Source organism: Aegilops tauschii, chromosome 2 (assembly GCF_002575655.3).
Source record: "Aegilops tauschii subsp. strangulata cultivar AL8/78 chromosome 2, Aet v6.0, whole genome shotgun sequence".
NCBI classification, from domain to species: Eukaryota; Viridiplantae; Streptophyta; class Magnoliopsida; order Poales; family Poaceae; genus Aegilops; species Aegilops tauschii.
In genome coordinates this window covers 643,608,401-643,628,782 of record NC_053036.3, presented here as the reverse complement: position 1 = coordinate 643,628,782, position 20,382 = coordinate 643,608,401, and the positions used below count along the sequence as shown (strand labels likewise).

Sequence of the window (20,382 nt, the reverse complement as noted above, 5' to 3'; positions counted from 1 at the left end):
AATTCGCTTAATAATAATTTTATTTCCTGTCTTACCGTTTCTATACTCAGTTTAGTTAACCATGTTTTTCATGCTCGGTTTTGTTAGAAAGAGATGACATGAACGTTTCATGGAAATTTGAATGTATTCATGTGATGTTTTCTTGGTTTTCCTTGCCAGATTAATATGAAATCAGAAAAATGTCGATGCAGATCAAAGGAAACAAGACAAGGTCGTTACCACAAATTAGTTTTGACTTCTTGGAAGGCATTGTATATTTATAGATGAAGTTGAGCTATTAGGAATCCTTATATGAGCTCTGTTTAGAGAGAGCCACACAAGTCAAACCATCAATGACCATGAAAATTATTCTGTTCCATTACATCTCATTCATGTGATGTTTTCTTGCTTTTCCCTGCCAGATTCTTCAGAAATCAGAAATGTCGATGCAGATCAAAGGGAAGAAGACAAGGTGGTTACCACAAATTGCATCTGTGAGAGCTCTCATTCTCCACTTTTAGTTACTTAATACTTGGAAACCATTGGCTTTTTATAAATGAAGTTGAGCTTTTAGGAATCCGTATATGAGCTCTGTTTAGAGAGAGTCGCAACAAAGGTTAGAGCCCCGGTGTTGGATAGTACGGAGCCAACTAGCAGTTTTGTAGTGTGTGTGAGCTAATGCCAACAAATGATGGTATGCTAGGGCCAATTTCCCTTATCTGATTTTATTTATAATCTGAATAAATAGGTCAGGACAATACATTTAATGGCATGATATGATTTCCAACTCTAGTGCGTATTTGCACATTACCCAACCCTCTATCGATCTGATATGGTATCCTACTCCTGTTCTAGGGACACTTGGATGCAGAGCTGAATGAGACTGTGAGGCAGCAAGCTGTTGCGGGATTGTATGGCTCACTTATATTACCTCAGGACATCTAGAGTAGCATTTTTTATGTGGAACTTATTTGGCTTTAATGCCAAGGTTGCTCATTGGCTGTCTAAAGAAGCCAAACCAGCTGCCATATACTCATCCGATTTGAAGCGGGCAGCAGACACTGCAAGAAGAATAGCAAAAATCTGCAATTTACCCAATGTTTGTTCATTCACCTTGACTCTTTCTGTTATTCAAACATTTCAGCCATACACCACGTTGCTTCCATGTAATTTGTGTTAGAAAATTTGTTTGATATAATATTAATGAGCAAGCAATTTGCATTACAGGTTGTGTTTGATCCTGCACTTAGAGAAAGGCACATAGGAGATGTGCAGGGCCTGACGCTTCAAGATACTGCCAAAGAAAGGCCAGAGGCATATAAAGCTTTTATGTCCCATAAGAGAAATCAACAAATTCTTGTAAGCATTCATATTTTTCTACTTTTGAGAAAATGTTATCTGTTTATTTTTCTTCTTATTTTGGGACAGAGGGAGTACTAAATTTGCGACACTTATTTTGGACGGAGCGAGTAATAACCAAAATGGAACATGTGATAATGGCATTTTCATCTCATGTTCTTACAAGACAAACTCATAATCGTACATGAACCAAAAATCCAAATACATTGAACTATAATCCACTCACAAAACAAATAACCATATAAAACATAAAAGTATATCACTTAGATTATGTAGCATGGGTGTGCTGACTTAACCCAGTTTGTCCTGTGAGATTTTATAGCGAGGGGGGGGGGGGACCAAAACAACCGAGCACAAAATTATATACATGGCATATATATACAGAAGATGGTCTACACATGTCCCAGTGTTTGCGCGCCACAATGTGAAAGAAGGGTCCAGCTACGTGGGTCGGCGATTTCATCTGTATCTTTTGTTTGATATGTCAATGGCTTCCTTTGGAGCGGGAGGCGACCTGCAGGAACATGCTGCTTTTCATTAGTCCGAGGAACCCGTCAAAAATTAACCAGAATAACTTCACTTTATTTAGTTTTCAAATTCCATCTTCTCGTGAGCCTTAAGGCCTACAGATCCAGCAGCAACCTAACCTGAAAAGTCAGCAAGATATCTTCCAGTTCTGCGGTGATCTCAGAGAAAACGGGTCGCGTATGGGGGTTTTCACCCCAACACCATTGAATCAATTTAGACAATCTCGGATGCACGCTCGAGGGAATCACCAAGCGAAGTCCCTGAAAAACAAGGAGCAATGCTCATCTCTCATACTTGCATGTCCACTATCGACAGCTGATGCACAATACCAAAACTGTAATTTAACTTCGTTGGCATCAAATGTAGTACCTGCCTTACTGACAGTGCCGCTTGCAATGGTGTCAGGCTTTCATATGGGACCTGTATAGAAGGACTAAGCAAGGTTATTACCTTTAATCAAAGTACTGGTGTTCGATGAACACCGAACACTAACGTTTTACCTTTAAAGTGACCAACTCCCATAGAACAATAGCAAAGCTGAAGACATCTGCCTTGTGATCATAAGACTTATGGTTTATCACCTGGCATGACAAGAAATTCTAATAAGTACATCACGTAGTCACAATGCCTCGGTTCCATAGAACCTGTCTTCTGAGCTCTGACGAAAGTGAAAGCAGAGATAGTACACAGAAATATGCATTTCTTCATAAACTTGCTGTGAAGATGTGGATGACTAATAAATAGCGGAGGAAAACAGGACAGGCTATTCGTTATCAAAGTCATAGCACATAGTTTCCGCACGAGGTTTAGGGATTTAGTCTTGGTATATGTGTGTTGCAACAACAAAAGAGTGGTCGAGCAAATCTATATAGGCTATTGTATATATTTTGTAGGAAGGGGAAAGGATGCTAAAGGACAAATGAACAAACCGACAACACACCTCAGGTGCCATCCATCTGTAGGTGCCAGTTTCAGCAGTCATATCTCCCTCTTGCGATCGTTGACGAGCAACAGAAAAGTCTGCAATCTTCACGACCTGTTTCAAAAGAACAAATTATCATTTTAATGATATTGAATTGAAAAGTACATGGAGAAACAACATGAATACTTGTCCCTAAAAAAACGATATGCGTACTTGACCATCGCCAACTAATACATTGGCAGACTTCAAGTCTCTATGGATGATGTTATTCTGGTGCAAATAATCCATCCCTTTCGAGATGCCAATAGCAATCCTAAGAATCAAGGAAAGCTCCAAGGTATTGTTTTGCTTGTGAAGGAAGTCATACAGATTACCTCCAGCCATGTACTCTGAATCAAACACACACAATAAAAAGAGCAAGCTATCAGTTAACAGAAAATTACAAACTGCTTGATAATAACTAAGTAAATAAACTCTAGACAGACTTCTTTTTAAGTGGGAACCAGAGTCCTCCGATTTTCACTATCAGAAACCTGGGAAGTAAAAGTTTGTATAAACAAACAGATAAAACATAAGCAGCTGATCAGTGCAGGGATCGGTCCCAACAGCGATCTACATACACACACAAGACGAAAATGTAGAATGAATGCAGAGAATAAGAGTGAACAAATTGTAAGCAAGTTTCAGGTAATGAGTATGTCCAGCAGCACATCTTCTTTATGCAACTTTATAAATGGTGTAGAATTTTCCTATTAAATTCCAAAATGCAACTTTATGTAATTATGGATGTTGAACGTGACATATTGTACTGCTATTTCCTACGATCTCTAGCCTTATATAGTTGACTTCTAGAGATATGATAGGATTAGTTTTCTTGTCACGCAAGGCATCTCGTATATATATTGTGACCACCTCCGAGGAATACAATTGAGTTGCATCCCATAATCTTTCTACATGTTATCAGTTTTTCCGCGATCTTCCTCGCTTCCGCTCCCCCGCAGCCGTCGCTCCTTCCCATAGCCGCCGCTGCCACCTCCTCCAAACCCTAGCGCCGCCGCCGCTACCTCCTCCGTAGCCGCCGCCGCCTCCTCCTCCCAACCAAACCCCAAGCCGGCGCCGCTACTACTACCTCCAGTAGCCGCCGCCGCCTACTCCCCAAACCCTACCACCGCCGCCGCTGCTGTTCTACCGCAACCGCCGCCGCCCCTTCTCTCTACTACCACCTAAACCCTAGCCACCCGTCGCCACCTCCTTCTCCTCTCCGCCACCATGTCCCGCTCCAAGGCTGACCCTTCCGATGCTGGTTCCTTCGTCGGCGCCATGTTCACCTCCGACCGCCTCAACGAGCTCCACATCAAGGACCACGTACCCGCCGTCCTCGACTTCGACTTGCCATCCTACAACGCGTGGCGCACCTACTTCGCGCTGCTGTTCCGCTCCTACCGTCTCATCGAGCACGTTGACGGGAGTGTTGACATCCGCGGCATGAAGGACGACGACGAGTGGCTCGCCGTGGACGCCTGCATCGTCAAGTGGCTCTTCCTCACCATCTCCGCAAGTCTCTTCAACATGGTGAACGCCCGTGATCCGTCGGCGTACGCCATGTGGACACGGCTGTGCAATCTCTTCCTCGACAAACAACTCCAGCGTCGTGTTTTCCTCCAAGGGGAGTTCTTCACTATGCAGCAGAACGATCTCTCGATCGACGACTACTGCACGCGGCTGAAGGTTCACGCCAACGAGCTACGCGACGTCGGCATGGCCATCGACGACTCCGTCCTCCTCACCAACCTCTTTCGAGGCCTCCACCCCGACCTTGGCCAGTCCGCCGCCAACCTCTCCGTCGTCACGCCGACATACGCCAAGGCGGTCACGTATCTTCGCATGGAGGAGAAGCGCCTTCGCCACTCCGCTCGGCAAGCGACGCACACCGCCCTCCACGTCGGCCTCGCCGTGGGCCATGGCGCGCCTTCCGCCCCGCCTGCACCGTGTGCACCTGCTCCGACCCCGCCTCCCGCGCCTGCCCCCACGGGTGGCCGCAAGCAGAAGGGTCGCAGGGGTCGGGCCCGCAACTCCAACTAGGCGCCACGCCCTCCCGCGCCCGCCGCGACTCCGACCCTGCCCTGGCTGTCGGGGTACAACCCCTGGATGGGGGTGGTGCATGCTTACTCCATGCCCATCCCCCTCCCTCCTGCTCCGGGCATCCTCGGCGCGCGCCCGGCCTCTCACCAGGCTCTACTGACCGCTCCCGCCCCCGGTCCTGCGGCATATGGTGGTGCTGCGACCTACGGGGGTCCCACGGCCTATGGTGGTGTCGCGCCCTACGGTGGTCCTCCGGCCTATGGCGCATACGGCGGGGCACACGGCGGTGTTTGGGATCCCGCCCTCCTCTCCGCCCTTCATGCCACCCCTTCCCCGAGCAACTACGATGGCGGTGGTGTTTGGTACATGGACACCGGCGCCGCCGCTCACATGGCTTCTAACCCCGGTATCCTCTCCCGTGCCTCTCCCTACCCCTTCAATTCTCGTATCGTGGTCGGTGATGGGTCCTCTCTTCCCATCACCCATCATGGTTCGTCCTCCCTTCCGTTTCCCTCTTCCTCCTTAACTCTTAATAATGTGCTCATTTCTCCATCCTTAATCAAAAACCTATGTTCTGTTCATACTCTAACTCGTGAAAATCCTGTCACTGTTGAGTTTGACGCTCTTGGTTTCTCTGTCAAGGATGCTCGCTCCCGGAGGGTTCTGCACCGATGTGATTCCCCCGATGATCTCTACCCATGCGGTCCTACAACGAGTGGCGGTCCGGTTGCTGTCCATGCCGACGTCTCGCTTTGGCACGCTCGACTTGGACATCCTGGCGCCGACGCTCTTCACAAAATTTTGAGCATTTTTTTTTCTTTTTCATGTAATAAATCAGCGGCGCACACTTGTCATGCTTGCCGCGTCGGAAAGCACGTTCGCTTACCGTTTCCCTCATCTACATCAGTAGCCACTTTTCTCTTTGATGTTATTCATTGCGATGTTTGGACATCTCCAGTGCCGAGTAATTCGGTCTTATCATATTATCTTGTGATTTTAGATGATTTTTCTCACTTCACTTGGACTTTTCCGTTACGTCAAAAATCCAACGTCGCCTCCACCCTCCACTCATTTTACGCTTACGTCCACACCCACTTTCATCGCACCATTGCTCATCTTCAAACGGACAACGGAAAAGAATTTGATAATCTCGCCATTCGCCATCTTCTCTCCACTCATGGCACCATCTTTGGCCTTACATGTCCATATACATCCCAACAAAACTGTCGAGCAGAACGTGTACTTCGCACCCTTAATGAGTGTTCGTGCTTTGCTTTTGCATGCACACATGCCTGCTAGGTTCTGGCCCGATGCTCTTGCTACTGCCACGCTTCTTCTTAACATCCGGCCTTGCAAACCATGCTGGCACCACACTCCTCATCATCTCTTGTTCGGGTCTCCTCCATCCTATGACGATCTTCATGTCTTTGGTTGCCTATGCTACCCCAACATAACCGCCACTGCTCCACACAAACTTGCTCCTCGGTCTCTCGCCTGTGTGTTCCTTGGTTATCAACCCAACACCAAAGGCTTTCGCTGCTACGACCCCGTCTCCCGACGTGTGTTCGTCTCGCGGCACGTTTATTTTGACGAGGTTGTTTTTCCTTTTGAGCAGGTTACTTCGACAGCGGCGACACCTCCGGAGACCGGCCCCCGTCGGTCGCGTGGCGCCCTTGCGCTCCCTGCGCCGCGGCCACCTGCTTCCTCGGTGGCCCGTCCGGCCTTCCCGACCAGACCCTCATCGCCGGCTGTGGTACAGCGGCCTCGTCTTCGTCTTCATCGGTCCAGGAGGAGCTGACGTCTTTTCCGCTGGCCTCGCCTCCAACCCATGCAGGCGCGACAGCCTCTTCTCATCACCTTTGGTCGTCGCCACCCCTGCGGCGTCACCCCTCGCGGGGTTCTCTACGTCGGTTGCGGTCTCGCCCGCCGACACGTCGCATGGGGTGCCTTCTACGCCGACTGCGGCCTCGCCCGCCGGTTCGTCGTCCCTGCCCGTGGTCTCACCCGCGGACCCGTCATCGCCACCCGCGGCTCCGGCTACAGACTCGTCGCCACCGTCTTCTGCGGTCTCATCGGCGGCCTCGCCCGCTCCCTCGGTGTATGCGGACTTGTCATCACCGCCCTCTGCGGCCTCACCCTCGGCCGCCTCGGTGCCTGCGGTACCCTCCGCGGCCTCGCCATCGTCGGCATCTGCCCCCGCGGCTGTGGCTCAACCGCGTCGACAGCCTCGGCTCCCGCCTCTGCCACCTCATCATTCTATGGTGACGCGTGCTAAGGACGGCATCCATCAGCCGAACCCTCGCTACCACAACCTCAGTGTTACGACTATCTCTCCGGTACCGCGCTCGGTGCGCTCTGCTTTGAGCGACCTGCACTGGCTCGCGGTCATGCGCGCCGAGTATGATGCCCTCGTCGCCAACAGGACATGGACGCTCGTTCCTCGCCCTCCCGACGCCAACATCATTACTGGCAAATGGGTGTTTCTGCATAAACTTCTCCCGGATGGCTCCCTGGACAGGTACAAGGCTCGATGGGTCGCACGTGGATTTGCACGACGTGCCGGTGTTGACTTCTCGGAGACTTTCTCTCCGGTTGTTAAACCCGCCACGATTCGTGGTGTTCTTCAGCTCGCCGCCTCTCGACACTGGCCTGTTCATCAGCTCGACATCAACAACGCTTTCCTCTATCGTCATCTTCAGGAGCGTGTTCTTTGTCAGCAGCCAGCTGGTTTTGTTGATCCCACTCGGCCTGGTGACGTTTGCCTGCTCTCACGGTCTCTCTATGGCCTGAAATAGGCGCCTCGTGCGTGGTATCAACGCATTGCAGCATTCCTCACTGCTCCCAGGTTTCGCAGCACCACCTCCGACACGTCGCTATTTGTGCTTCATCGAGCTGATCATGTCGCCATGCTTCTCCTATATGTTGATGATATCGTCATCACCGCCTCTCGTGCGGATGTTCTTCGCGGCATCATTGGGCGCCTTGGTTCTGAGTTTCTGCTGAAGGATTTGGGCGCTCTACACTTCTTCCTCGGCATTAATGTGCGACGCGATGCCTCCGGATTTTTTTCTTCATCAAGGACAGTATGCTCTTGATCTCTTGGATCGTGCTGGCATGACCGACTGCAAACCTGCTGCTACTCCTGCTAAGGCCAAGCCGAAGCTCTCTGCCACTGCTGGACAGCCTGCCACTGACGCCGCTCTCTACCGCAGTATTGTTGGTGCTTTTCAGTACCTCACGCTCACCAGACCGGACATTCAGTTCGCCGTGCAGCAAGTTTGCTTGCACATGCACTCGCCTCGTGATGTTCACTGGTCTCTGGTCAAGCGCATTCTCCGGTACACCGACCTTCGGCCTTCGTCGTCGTGCCTCCGCCTCCACCGAGCTCTTTGCCTACACGGATGCGGATTGGGTCGGCTGCCCTGACACTCGGCGTTCCCCGTCAGGATATTGTGTCTTCTTCGGGGACTCTCTCATCTCGTGGTCCTCTAAGCGGCAGCCCACCGTCTCCCGCTCGAGTGCCGAGGCTGAGTATCGTGCCGTCGCCAACGTTGTTGCCGAGACATGTTGGCTTCGTCAACTACTTGGCGAACTTCGGTTTTCAATCCCGAAAGCTACGGTGGTTTTCTGTGATAATGTTTCAGCCACCTACCTCGCGGCTAATCCGGTGCAGCACAAGCGCACCAAGCACATTGAACTTGATGTTCACTTCGTCCGCGAGAAGGTTCAGTTGGGTCAGCTTCGCGTTCTTCATGTACCGACCACCCAACAGTTTGCTGACATTATGACGAAAGGGCTTCCAACCGCTGCATTCCAGGAGTTCCGTTCCAGTCTTTGCATCGCCGACGCCAACGCTTCGACTGCGGGGGGATGGGGGGGTGTTGAACGTGACATATTGTACTGCTATTTCCTACGATCTCTAGCCTTGTATAGTTGACTTCTAGAGATATGATAGGATTAGTTTCCTTGTCACGCAAGGCATCTCGTGTATATATTGTGACCACCTCCGAGGAATACAATTGAGTTGCATCCCATAATCTTTCTACAATGGAGACAAATATTAATATCTCATACATGAAATAGTAGCTACCAAATGACATGCATGATAGGCTGACTGAAGGATGGGTAAAGAGCCAAAGACCTGTCGATCTGATAGAAACAGAGCAACAGGATTCCTCTAATTAGACATATTTTGCATTATTGTCTGACTTATCTACTCTTCAAGTCCCTACCAAAATGCTTAGAAGACGGGAGTTATCCCGATCTTTCGAGCTCAGCTTTTTCTTTCTTTTTATATTTCTAAATCAATAGCTATTTAAGCACGACCTCCAATTTTTAGTCACCAATGTTATTCATAGTGTAACTGTGCCCATGGATAACAGTACTTTCATGTGAGTCTGCAACAAAGATATTGATTGCTATATACCCATACTACAAGAAGCAATATTAGTGTCTGACCTGTTAGAATGAGATAGTTTCGACGCTTTGTGCATGCCCCGTAAAAGCGAATGACGTTTTCATGATTAACACTCCTGGACATCAGGACATGATCATATTGTGTTAGCATCTTCTGGAACTAAGTAGTTTATGTGTCACGGAAATAAAAAACATACCTTAAAATCATTATTTCTTGCAAAAACTGCACTTTTGAATCATTGCTAGCATGTCCAGTTTTGAGGAGCTTTATTGCAACATCCACATCAAGGTAAGTTCCTCGATATCTGAAAAATGAAAAAAAAATGTACTGGTTACTGAACTGTCCTGAAGATTCCACAAATAATAATACAGATGATTTCACTATGTTTGTGAAAATATGCAAGAAAACGACATGCAATCCACACTAGCAGAGTAGGAGTTAAGTGGTGGCTGTCATTCTAAATAATTAACTTCATGTTACTCTTTCCTCTATTTTCTAAGCAAGTGTTATGTAGTTCTTACAAGTCTCCAAAAGATCCAGAAGCAATCTTTTCTTTAATCTGCAACAGATCCCTGTCGAATTCAGAATCTCCAATCTTTTCTTGCAGCTCTAATATTCTCTCCGAGGCTGAACTTGTTAGATTACATAATAAGGGCTGCATACCACAAGTTAAAGTTGTTAGGAAAAGGTCGGACACAACTTCTTAATTCTTGCAATGCTAACTGTTTTACAGCACTGCGGCTGCATACTTAGAAAAGTTGAATTACCAGCGCCTATGTATAAGTGACCAGGTAGATACCTAAGAATTTGAAGTATTCACGGAAGTAATGTAACTAAAAAAGAAGAAAAAAAGCATACATTACGTTTCGCTGTGTCCTTCAGCTGCTGCAGCAAACCATCTGTCTCCTGCATGTAGCGCCAGGCAATATTTTACTAAATAAAAATCTTTGGAAGGAACAAGTTTAGTACAAAGTTGAATACTTATTTTAGGACGGAGGGAGTATAACCTACAGATGCTCCACTACTCATAAGAATCTACAGAGCACACTGACAACCAAATTGCTAATCGTAGCGGGTCAAAATATTGAATACGGTTACTTCTCTTACCTAGCATGAACTCAAAATTCATGGGCAAATGTCAAAATACAGCTCTAGGTTCTGTGACCTCGTTATAAGCTAAATAGCTGTCAACTAGGATGGTGCCCATGATTTTTTATTTCATCGACAATAACTAGGGGAAACACATATAAACTGGTATTTTTTGCCAACTGGCACTGTTATGTAAACAGTTGCTATGTGTCTTCCAGGATCTTCTCTTGTAAGAATCGGAAGTCCAAAGACAGGTTGTGCAGTTCCAGATATGTGTCATCAAACAAACTAGCAGTATAAACGAATTGACTGCACGTATGACCGTTTGTCACGTAGAGTGTGATCTCCTTGGCTGATGCAATTAACCATAATGCTATCATAAGTAATCGGAACTGCACAAATACGTCTACTTTTGAATTATCGTTAACATGTTGCACAGGTATTGATGTGCTCCAGTATAACCGTGCTCTAAGTTTACCGCTGTTTCCCAGCCATCAACAACAAATATGGCCAAACACAATCCATCTGTTGTGAAGAACACACGAGCTTCACGAATGTTCAATCCAAGATCGGACAACAGCCAACATAGCTACAAAACAGCAATTCGATTTTTTTATTAGACTTGATGATATAAGTAGTGACATGGCAGATATGGAAGTCTAAATAGAAAACTCATAGCAGATGGACTGATACTCCCAAGTCTTTACCTGACTAAGGAGCGTTCGCTTGTCATTGGAACAAAAAATAATTTCATGAAGGTGAATTTGTGTATCCCTCCTGCAGAAATTTTCATTGGCAACTGAGGATCAAAGTTCATTGCTGAGGCAGGTTTATGAAAAGGTAGCCCAAAATACGCCACTTGCCAAACTACTACTGTATGAACTACTAGTATTACGGAGAAGTAAGCACAAAAGCGTGGAGAAAAGACAAGCCAAATAATTCGGAAGTCGTCCATGCATGCCAAGCTGCACGAAGATAGCCTGCCCACCACCACTCTCTTAAAGTCTTATGGTTCAATATATCATTCCAGATTGCAAATGAATACATGCTATGCTAGAACCTTTCTATCAAGTTATGAGAAGTACAACCACTGTGCCACATGGTTGTTTTTTGAATAAAAAATTGAGCTGCAACTGCAATGCAACGCAGGTTAACAGAAAAGTTATCAGCATCTTTTGGGCAAACCATTCAGGATTTACAAATCAGAATGGAAGCATGATTATATTTCCAGTTGTAATACTCAACCTCTGGCGTCTGATGTCTAGCCCCGCCCTTATTCTATTTCATTTCAGGGAGACAGTGGGTAACTAAACAGTTCAACTGAGAAAGCAGACCTTGCAGAAATGGCCTCGTCCACGGCTTTTCTTGGCCCCAAACTGAGGCCTTCCATCATCCGCTCGCATGTGTCATACTCAACCTCTGGTGGTTTGTCCTCTTGAAGGTACTGCCCATGGAGGCAGAGCATAACAATTAATACAGTATGCGAGACTGCAAACATCTTGTTCCACACACACACGCACAGTGTAATGGATGAATGGATTACCCGTAGGAAGCGTGCGTGGAAGACGGGGCGGTTGTCGGGGTCGGCGCACTCGGCGAGGATCCGGCGGTGCAGCAGCACGTCCTCCGCCTTGTTCACGTCCAGGTCGACGTAGTAGCTGGACGGGAGGCGCTCGAAGTGGTCCTCGAGCAAGCGGTCGAAGAAGGGGTCGGAGAGCGCCTCCTGGTTGCCGGCGGCCCGCAGGCGGTCGTAGATCTCCCTCCTCACGCCGGACAGCTGCGCCCCGTCGCCGCCGTGGCTGGAGGTGGCGGCGGCCGCGGGCGTCCAGCAGCTCTCCTCACCGTCGGTGTCGGCCATCCGCCCGCGCGTGTGCGTGGGCCAACGTTGCGGCCATCGCGGCGGCCTTTATGGGAGTGGGAGTGGGGAGAGCGAGGGACGGTGACGGCGACGTACGGCGGGCGGAGTGGGCTGGGTTGGCGAATCCGAGGGGGGTTCTCTTGGCGGTTGCGGCCGGCCAGAATCTTCTAGAGGGCGGCGTCGGCCGGGTAGTTATACACTGAGGCGAAGGGCAGTCCCGTACTTCTCCCTCGTGTATCTCCCTCTCGTTGCTATGCATCACCATGATCCTGTGTGTGCGTAGGAATTTTTGTAAAATTACTACGTTCCCCAACAGAGGGAACCTGGTTCGATGAGCCAATGTGACCCTGTGTGGCTACAGGCCGATAAGCTTCAACCGACCCAGCTCCAGCACAACCAAGCAGCCCTACTAGCTTGCGACAACGCTTCACGAACTTCTGCACTCACGATGAAACAAGGGCATAATAAGTATTAGGTTTATGATTGCAAGTGAACAAGATGCATCTGTTCCGAGGAGGCTGAAATTGTACCTTCATCGTCCCCCTCATTTTGTTCTCAGATTGTACACTCCCGGGGATATCACCTAGTGCATCTGAGGCTTCAAAGATGCATCTGTTCAGCTCACCAGACTGCAACGGCATAAATCGGTCACGATGACGAATGAAATAGTTTAAATACAATCGTCGGTTCAAATTTACCACTCTGTTGATGAGGGGTGCAAACTCCCTAAATCCACTGTGCATGTCTCTGATGCCGGTCTGGTAGGCCTCTTCCTCGGGGTCATCCCTCTCCAGCTCCGCGATGTCTTCCGTCGTCCACTGAGGCCTGAGACGAAGACGGTGCTTCTGGCCATCATCGTACCACCTCATGTGTCGGTCCAGGTAAGCATCCCAGTCCGTCACTTTCCTCTCCATGTCTTTACGGAACCCCCGTCGGTTCCACTCCGTCACATGAGTTTTATGCTCCTCTCCCCAGTCTGTGATCGACTGATTCTTCTGCCGGCTCATCTTACAAGGCATAGGGCACACGAAACATCATAATAAAGTCGCCACGCAATGAAATCATGTGCATAGAAAACAAAGCGCTCACAGGTGGAGCGCGAGGCCGCCGGTATCGGTGGGCTGGCCCGGTGGGGTATGCTGATACACCCCAAACTGCGTGGCCACGCGATGTGGCAAGTGCCACTCGACGGAGTACACACAGATCATGGGCATGATGCACCGCCAGAGACCTTTGTCCGCCTCGCACATCACGTTCAGATCGAAGGCCCACTCTCGGTCATGATACGGCCACCAGTTTACCTATTACATATACGTTGGTAAGTTCCCACTCTCGGTAAAAAGTGGAATCAAAGAGAAAGGTGTTGAGCGAGTTCATATACCTGTGTATGCGTCAAGACGTCCAACTCGTTGGTGTAGGTCTTGTACGAAGTCTTGTTTAGGCCCGTGTAGAGTTTGACAATGTCCCACTCGTAAGCTACGGTGGGGTGTCGAGTCTCGTCGCCGTCTTCACTATGGGCACCCCATGGGCGTCTTGGCATCTTCTTCGGACGCCCCACCGGCAGCCGCTCCCACATCCAAATGGAGAAGCCCAGACAAAGCCACCCACATTGGATTTGTCTCCCGTCCTCTGTGTTGCGTCGTCAAGCTGCAAAACATCAAATGAGGATCAGATATCACAAAATGTCATGGACACACTTTCGTAGGTAGGTAGGCAATTAGATACTCTCTTACCGAACGGTATAGGTAGGCGAGAGATGCGGTCCCCCAACTGTACCCTGCATCCCAATCCGCTAGGAAGAAGAGATACGACCAGTTGGCAGAGTTCCCGGAGCTGTCTGGAAACACAACCTCTGTGAGAATATACCACAGGTAGGCCCTCGCGTACCACTCCACAGTCGTCTCGTCGGCGCCTTCGGGGCATTTCTGCTGGTGCTCCGAGAGCCAGGTCAACGGCACACCGGATGTATGGTTACCCTCTGCTGCCAGTTGGTCCTCTCCACTCGCCCGATGAGTGCATGACCCTCGATCGGCATGGCAGTAATCATCGCCCAATCCTCGAGGGTCATCGTCATCTCCCCGCATGGCAGATGGAAAGAATGGGTCTCCGGTCGCCACCGGTCAATCAACACTGTCAGAGCCGCGTGGACAAGCGTCGGCGACTGACGCTTGAACTGCAACACAAAACCCAACAGACGGGCTCTCTTGAAGAACGGCGCGTAGCGCTCGTCGTAGTCCATATGCCCATGAACCCCGTGACCCCTCATGCGCAGTGGCTGGAGCATCTGTCAAAAATTGAACGCCAAAAGTTAGGAAATTATTTTCATCAATCCGAAAACTTTGATCAATATTTCATTCATATCACTTACCTCTCCGTTCTCTATGAAACGGGAACGATGACCCTTGTTGAATGCCCAGTCTAGCATGCAGTACCGTGGGCCGATGTTGTCCGCAAGAGGTGGCCGCCTTAATAAAATTTCATAAACAAAAGCATCATAAGCATAAGCATCGTATCAAAAATCATATCAACATGCATCATATCAAAATAAAATCTTAAGCATATTCCTCCAACAATATCTACTACACATGATGGATCAAATCATATCAACATGCATCATATCAAAAAAAATCCTCCAACATACATCATATCATCATATTTTTAAATAATTTTTTCCAAACAACATCTTCATATCATCATAACAACATGCATCATAAAACTAGGGTTCATCTTCACACTACATCATATCATTATATCAACATGCATCATCAAACTAGGGTTCATCCTCATATCAATATTACATCATAACTTTTTTAACAAAAAAAAATTATGAACTACGGTTCATCTTCACACTAACATATGAACTATTGATTAGAGTTCATATTCAATATCACTAGTTACTAAAGAACTAAGAACTAGAACTACAATCAAACTAAAACAATCTTAGGTGAAAAAAATCCAATCTAAGTTCAAAAATATGAGGGATTTCAAGCAAATAATGCGTCGAATCGGAAGCAAGTTTGCAAAAACTAATTGGAGGGATTGGAGGAGCTTACGTTTCTCTTTTCAGGGCCATCTCGATCCGCAAAAACGGTGAAGAATCGGTGAAGATCTGAGGGGGGAGTGGAGGAGATGAAAGAGGGAGAGAGGGGCGACTTGGGGGAGAAAGAAAGGAGAAACTGTCGACGGGGGGGGAGGGGGAGGGGTGGGGAGATGGGAAGGGGCGCGGGGTCCCGGGCGAAGGGTTAGGAAGGCTACCACCAGGTCCCCTGGCGGTAGGGTGCGATGGAGGGGAACGGCGGCCGTCTCCGCGTGCTGACGTGGATAAGTACCCTACCGCCAGGGGCCATGGCGGTAGGCTGTCTAACCCTACCGCCAGAGCCTATGACGGTAAGAAAAAGGGTCAAAACACGATTTTTTTTCCAAACCAGGGTCAGATCCTCAATTGCTATCGGAAAAGGGTCGAAACACGAAATTTTGCCCTGCGTCGTCGGTCAGCCCACACTTGTGGTACATGTCCACCAGGGAGTTGGGCACTGACACGTCCAGCCCCTGTGGGTTCTTGACCGTGTAGCAGTGCACTTGCCTCCCTTGCTCAATGAGTGCAAAGTCTGCAAACATACCGACAACGCTGGAGAGGACGAGCCCGTCGGCACGTATACCAGAGCTCCAAAACTGCCGAAACAGCTCCAGTGCTTCCTTCACCTGCCCTTGTGCATGCCCAATGATCACCGTTGTCCACTGGATGGCATTTTCCCGATACAACCAATCAAACACCTGCATCGCCACCGGTAGGCACCGGCATTTGACGTACACATCGAGCATCGCGCCAGCGAGGATGGCACTACATGCCGTGGAGACCCCCCTGGTCACCATGGCCGCGTGAACCTGCGTGCCCTCTCGAGCCGCGCCTAGGCCGCTGCAAGCTTTCAGCAAGCTGGCGAAGGTGAACTCGTCGGGCTGACAATCCTCGTCTCCTCGCCGCTGCATCTCCCGGAAGACGAGCAGCGAGTCCCTGCCTTGCCCTGCGTGCGCGTAGCCAGAGATCATGGCGTTCCATGTGACGAGGTCCCTGAACGCAGCAGCACCATCAAACACCCGCCGCGCATCGCTGATCCGCACATGGTCGAAATCTTACATAGCAAATCGATACAACAATAGGTCCACATCTTACATAACTGATCGAATACTTGAACAGACAAACAACTACTGGCAAAGCAGAGAATTAGATAGATATAACAGGGCAGTGGGTATCATGCTTCATAACATTCCTGCCTGAGCATCATCGAACATCTATCCCTCTCACAGAATAACCTTGTTGGTTCGAAGAATAGGTGACCAAGCAATGGTAATCTTCACCGTAGAGCCGTGAAGGACACATTCATGTTCACTTATGCCGCAATACTGAGGCTTGATCAAGAAATCAGCTTTCGCAGAAACTTTAGGAGGAGAGTCTGAGTAGGCTTCTATGAAAACATTCAAGGTTTCTTCCAATTCTTCAGGATCGTCACCAACTGTCCTTAATTCAACAGAAACAACATGCCTTGACAGATCAAGGTAACCATCTTCACCTATTGGCAACTTTCCACCATCACAATAACGAGAATCAAGCAACACAACTTGGGTGGGCGGGGCACTGCCTTGACCACCATGATGTGGTGAGGAGCAAGCAAGTCGGCCTCCATGAATGAAAGGGGTTGTACTGCCTTTAACAAAGCCACCGACACGCAACAAAGTTGCTTGGACTGATTCACGGTATAGTTGCTGCAGGCTTAACTCTGTTGTGCAAAGAAGGTTCTCCAAGGTAAGAGTATATAAATCATTATCGGCATGATAGTGACTGTGCTGCCATCTCTTAGTGATCAACACTGTGTCCTCAGACTCTGAGGGGCCCTTAAGTTTTAGTTGAACTTCAAAGCTAACAGGGTCCTCAGCCAAAATTGCACGAGATGGGCCAGTCAAGCACAAGAAGGGTTTCTGCAGGCATCATCATTACACATGCTTAATTGCAACAAACCAATGGATCAACAAACTAAGACGCATGAAACAATGAGGAGATAAAAGGAAATTTAACAGAATATGGCAGGCGCTTACTTCTTGAGTGATCTCTTGGAAATTCTCCTTTTCCCGCAAGAAGAGAATATTGCGTCTGTGATCCACATTGTCTCGTGCAGCGACGAGGCCGTACACTTTGAGTGGCCATTCCAGGAGTGGCCATTGCAGGTCCAAATCGATGTTGGCAATTTTGAAGGAGAAGATCTGTAAGGTGATTTTGTTGGAAGTAAGATCGAGTGGGACCTGTCTGGGCGTGTAGTGTGTAAAGTGCATGGGGCTCACTACGGCTGCACGCACAATTTTGTCAACAAAAATTAAGTTAGTATACATTGATCCTACTAAACCATGAATTTAATCGGTACTTGCTACAAGGAAGGAGGGAATCTACTGCTTGGCAATTGGAGAACAAGCAAGCAAACACTGCTGTGTGATTAACTATATAGGAGTGTTGGCCATATCTTACTTGTTAATCCGAAGTGTTCAACTAAAGATTTCAGGCCTTGACAGTAGCCCTCGAAGTCGTCCACGTCGAACTCCATCTCCTTGCTGGCCTTCTCCTTGTTGTCCAGCTTCTGATACTCCTGCCAGGACTTGATCCTCTTCTCCCTCTCCTCCTCCGGAGTCAGCTCCGACTTCTTCTCATATGGGTATTCGTGCCAGAAAGGGGCCAGTTCCGATTTGAGCTTGGACATGTCGCGCCGCATATCAGCTAGCCGCTGTAAGATGCCGTCGATCCCCGACTGCAGCGCCTTGTCTTCTTCATCTTTCGGCATCTCCTTGGTGCTGCTGCAGATGAGTGGGTCTGATGGTATGATCCTGTAATTCATAAAAGCGACCATCTCGTCCATCTGCGTACAGAGCTCCTTGATCTCCTGCTCGGAGATGATGGAGGTTGATTTGCCTAGGTCCATCTCCTCCAGGGTCATCTTGTTCTTGATCTGCTGATTTGATTTGCCTCCGTTCATCTTGTCCTTGTGAAGCTCATCGTCTGCAACCTCGCCGCACTTGAATTGCGTCATCTCTGCACCCACATGCCCGCCTCTGGCAGCCATCGACTCAATGGCCTCATCCAGATCCATCCGCTCGCCGATCTTGCCGCCCGGGCAGCCATGGCCTCACTCGTACCCGGAGCGCCCAGCTTGCGGATTTTGAACGGCGGAGGGGTCCCGTCCACGACATCTTCCCCGCTGCCATCCGCCGTCACAGTTCTTGCGGGGGAAGGGATGGGGTCGTTGAGATTGCTACACTCGCCCCCGCCGCCGCCGCCGCCATCAGCCATCGCAGTTCTTGTGGTGGTGGGGATAGGGGCCCGGCCAGACCTTGGCCAACGGGCGCCACACAGACCATCCTTAATGGGTCTGGCACGGCACGGCACATTAGCTGGGCGTGGCATGTTTATATTTTTATTGGCCTTTTTCCGCCCAATTACTTTGAACTTTTAGAAAGATCTGCATTTTTTCAGAAAAAAGATACAAAAATAAAGAAGAAGGTAAAGTGTTATATGAGATAAATCTTGAACTTTATTAGTTATTGCCTCATTAAAATCTTCCATCCTGGGAAGGAATTTTTTTACAAAAAGTCACACTTTAAATTATAAAAGGATAAAAAATTACAAAAGAAAAAAAATATAAATTACAAAGAATCCGCGGCGCGCTCTCAACCATTTGCCACGTGCCGCGCTCTGGGCGCTCCCTCTGAATTTTGTATTTTTTTCGCACGCGTTCTCGGCTATTTAAACGAGTTTTTTCGACGTTTTGGTTTTCCACCGGTCTTCTTTAGCTTTCCGATCAAAAAAAAAAAATTGCGCCAAAAACGTGTTTTTTTCCTTTCGCAAGAGTCATGATTTTGATTCCGCGAGAGGCACGGTTTTGCTTTCGCGAGAGTCACGGCCGTGCCTCTCGGAAACGGAAAAAAATGGGTTTTCTTTTTTTTCCTTTCACGAGAGTCACGGTTTTGCTTCCGCAAGAGGCACAGTTGTGCTTTCACGAGTCACGGCCGTGCCTCTCGGAAACGGAAAAAGAACGCGTTTTCTGATTTTTTTTTTCCTTTCGCGAGAGCCACGGTTTTGCTTCCGCAAGAGGCACGGTTGTGCTTTCGCGAGTCACGGCCGTGCCTCTCAGAATCAAAAAAAAAGTATTTTCTGTTTTTTTTTCCTTTCGCGAGAATCATGGTTTTGCTTCCGCGAGAGGCACGGGTGTGCTTTCACGAGAGTCACGGCCGTGCCTCTCGAAAACGAAAAAAACGTGTCTTCTGTTTTTCCCTTTGCGAGAGTCACGGTTTTGCTTCCGCGAGAGACACGGGTGTGCTTTCGTGAGAGTCACGACCGTGCCTCTTGGAAATAGAAAAAAATATGTTTTCTATTTTTTTCCTTTTGCGAGAGTCACGGTTTTGCTTCCGCGAGAGGCACGGGTGTGATTTCGTGAAAGTCACGGCCGTGCCTCTCGGAAATGAAAAAAAAACACATTTTCTGTTTTTTTTTCCTTTCGCGAGAGTCACGGTTTTGCTTCCGCGAGAGGCACGGTTGTGCTTTCGCGAGAGTCATAGCAGTGCCTCCTCGGAAGCCGAAAAAAGGGTTTTCTCTTTTTTTTCATTCCGCGAGAGGTACAGTTGTGATTTCGTGAGAGGCAAGGGCGTGCCTCTTTCAGAAAGGGAAAAAACCCGTGCTCGGTTCAGTTTTTTCGTCCGGTTTTTTTCATGAAAAAAAGTTCGTCAAAACCTATCAACATGGGATCTAGTTTTGAAGATCTCGATACGAGAAATCCAACTGTGAAAGCGGTTCGAGATTTGAACGCATGGTTTGAGAGATAAAACGTTTTGAATAAACGAATTTATAAAAAAAAGGAAAACTCTCAAGTTGCGACAAGTGACGCGCTGCATGTGCGCCACTTGTCGCAACCTGAAGAGTTAGAGTGATCTTTACAACGAGTACTCCTCAACTAATGATTTCGTGCTTCTAGGCCGGCCCATGAAGTACCGCTGTTAGGCCAGGTTTGGGACCCACCGTGTCTTCGCTTATATTCTTTCTCACACTCACACTGGCCCGATTCACAAAATCGGGTCACATCCAACGGCTCCACTAGAGGATAGTGTTCCCTA

At 48.5% G+C, this 20,382-nt stretch overlaps 2 protein-coding genes across 2 annotated transcripts; both read right to left on the bottom strand.

Moving 5' to 3' along the window:
* Positions 1–1,571: 1,571 nt before the first annotated feature.
* On the bottom strand, positions 1,572–12,327 carry LOC109765908 (serine/threonine-protein kinase STY8-like). Its single transcript, XM_020324679.4, has 14 exons — positions 11,920–12,327; positions 11,711–11,820; positions 11,084–11,153; positions 10,855–10,965; positions 10,146–10,193; positions 9,809–9,942; positions 9,484–9,591; positions 9,329–9,402; positions 3,002–3,177; positions 2,807–2,902; positions 2,367–2,447; positions 2,236–2,286; positions 1,986–2,126; positions 1,572–1,852 (listed from the first exon to the last, which is right to left on the bottom strand). The coding sequence occupies exons 1-14, from the start codon at positions 12,232–12,234 to the stop codon at positions 1,823–1,825; spliced, it is 1,545 nt and encodes a 514-aa protein (XP_020180268.3). The 5' UTR covers positions 12,235–12,327; the 3' UTR covers positions 1,572–1,822.
* Positions 12,328–16,354: 4,027 nt separating this feature from the next.
* LOC141042150 (uncharacterized) lies at positions 16,355–18,626 on the bottom strand. The gene is made up of 3 exons (XM_073509699.1): positions 17,750–18,626; positions 17,326–17,573; positions 16,355–17,208 (listed from the first exon to the last, which is right to left on the bottom strand). The coding sequence occupies exons 1-3, from the start codon at positions 18,363–18,365 to the stop codon at positions 16,534–16,536; spliced, it is 1,539 nt and encodes a 512-aa protein (XP_073365800.1). The 5' UTR covers positions 18,366–18,626; the 3' UTR covers positions 16,355–16,533.
* Positions 18,627–20,382: the final 1,756 nt, after the last annotated feature.

Bases quoted from the DNA above. Each gene is read 5' to 3' on its own strand.
- LOC109765908 (XM_020324679.4), bottom strand. From the start codon at position 12,234: ATGGCCGACACCGACGGTGAGGAGAGCTGCTGGACGCCCGCGGCCGCC. The intron at 9,592-9,808 runs GTAAGAACTACA...TTCATTTTTCAG, and splicing joins TCTGGATCTTTTGGAGACTT to ATATCGAGGAACTTACCTTG. The intron at 2,448-2,806 runs GTGTGTTGTCGG...TTGTCATGCCAG, and splicing joins ACAGATGGATGGCACCTGAG to GTGATAAACCATAAGTCTTA.
- LOC141042150 (XM_073509699.1), bottom strand. From the start codon at position 18,365: ATGGATCTGGATGAGGCCATTGAGTCGATGGCTGCCAGAGGCGGGCAT. The intron at 17,574-17,749 runs GTAAGATATGGC...TTGTGCGTGCAG, and splicing joins TGAACACTTCGGATTAACAA to CCGTAGTGAGCCCCATGCAC. The intron at 17,209-17,325 runs GTAAGCGCCTGC...TGATGCCTGCAG, and splicing joins TCCAAGAGATCACTCAAGAA to AAACCCTTCTTGTGCTTGAC.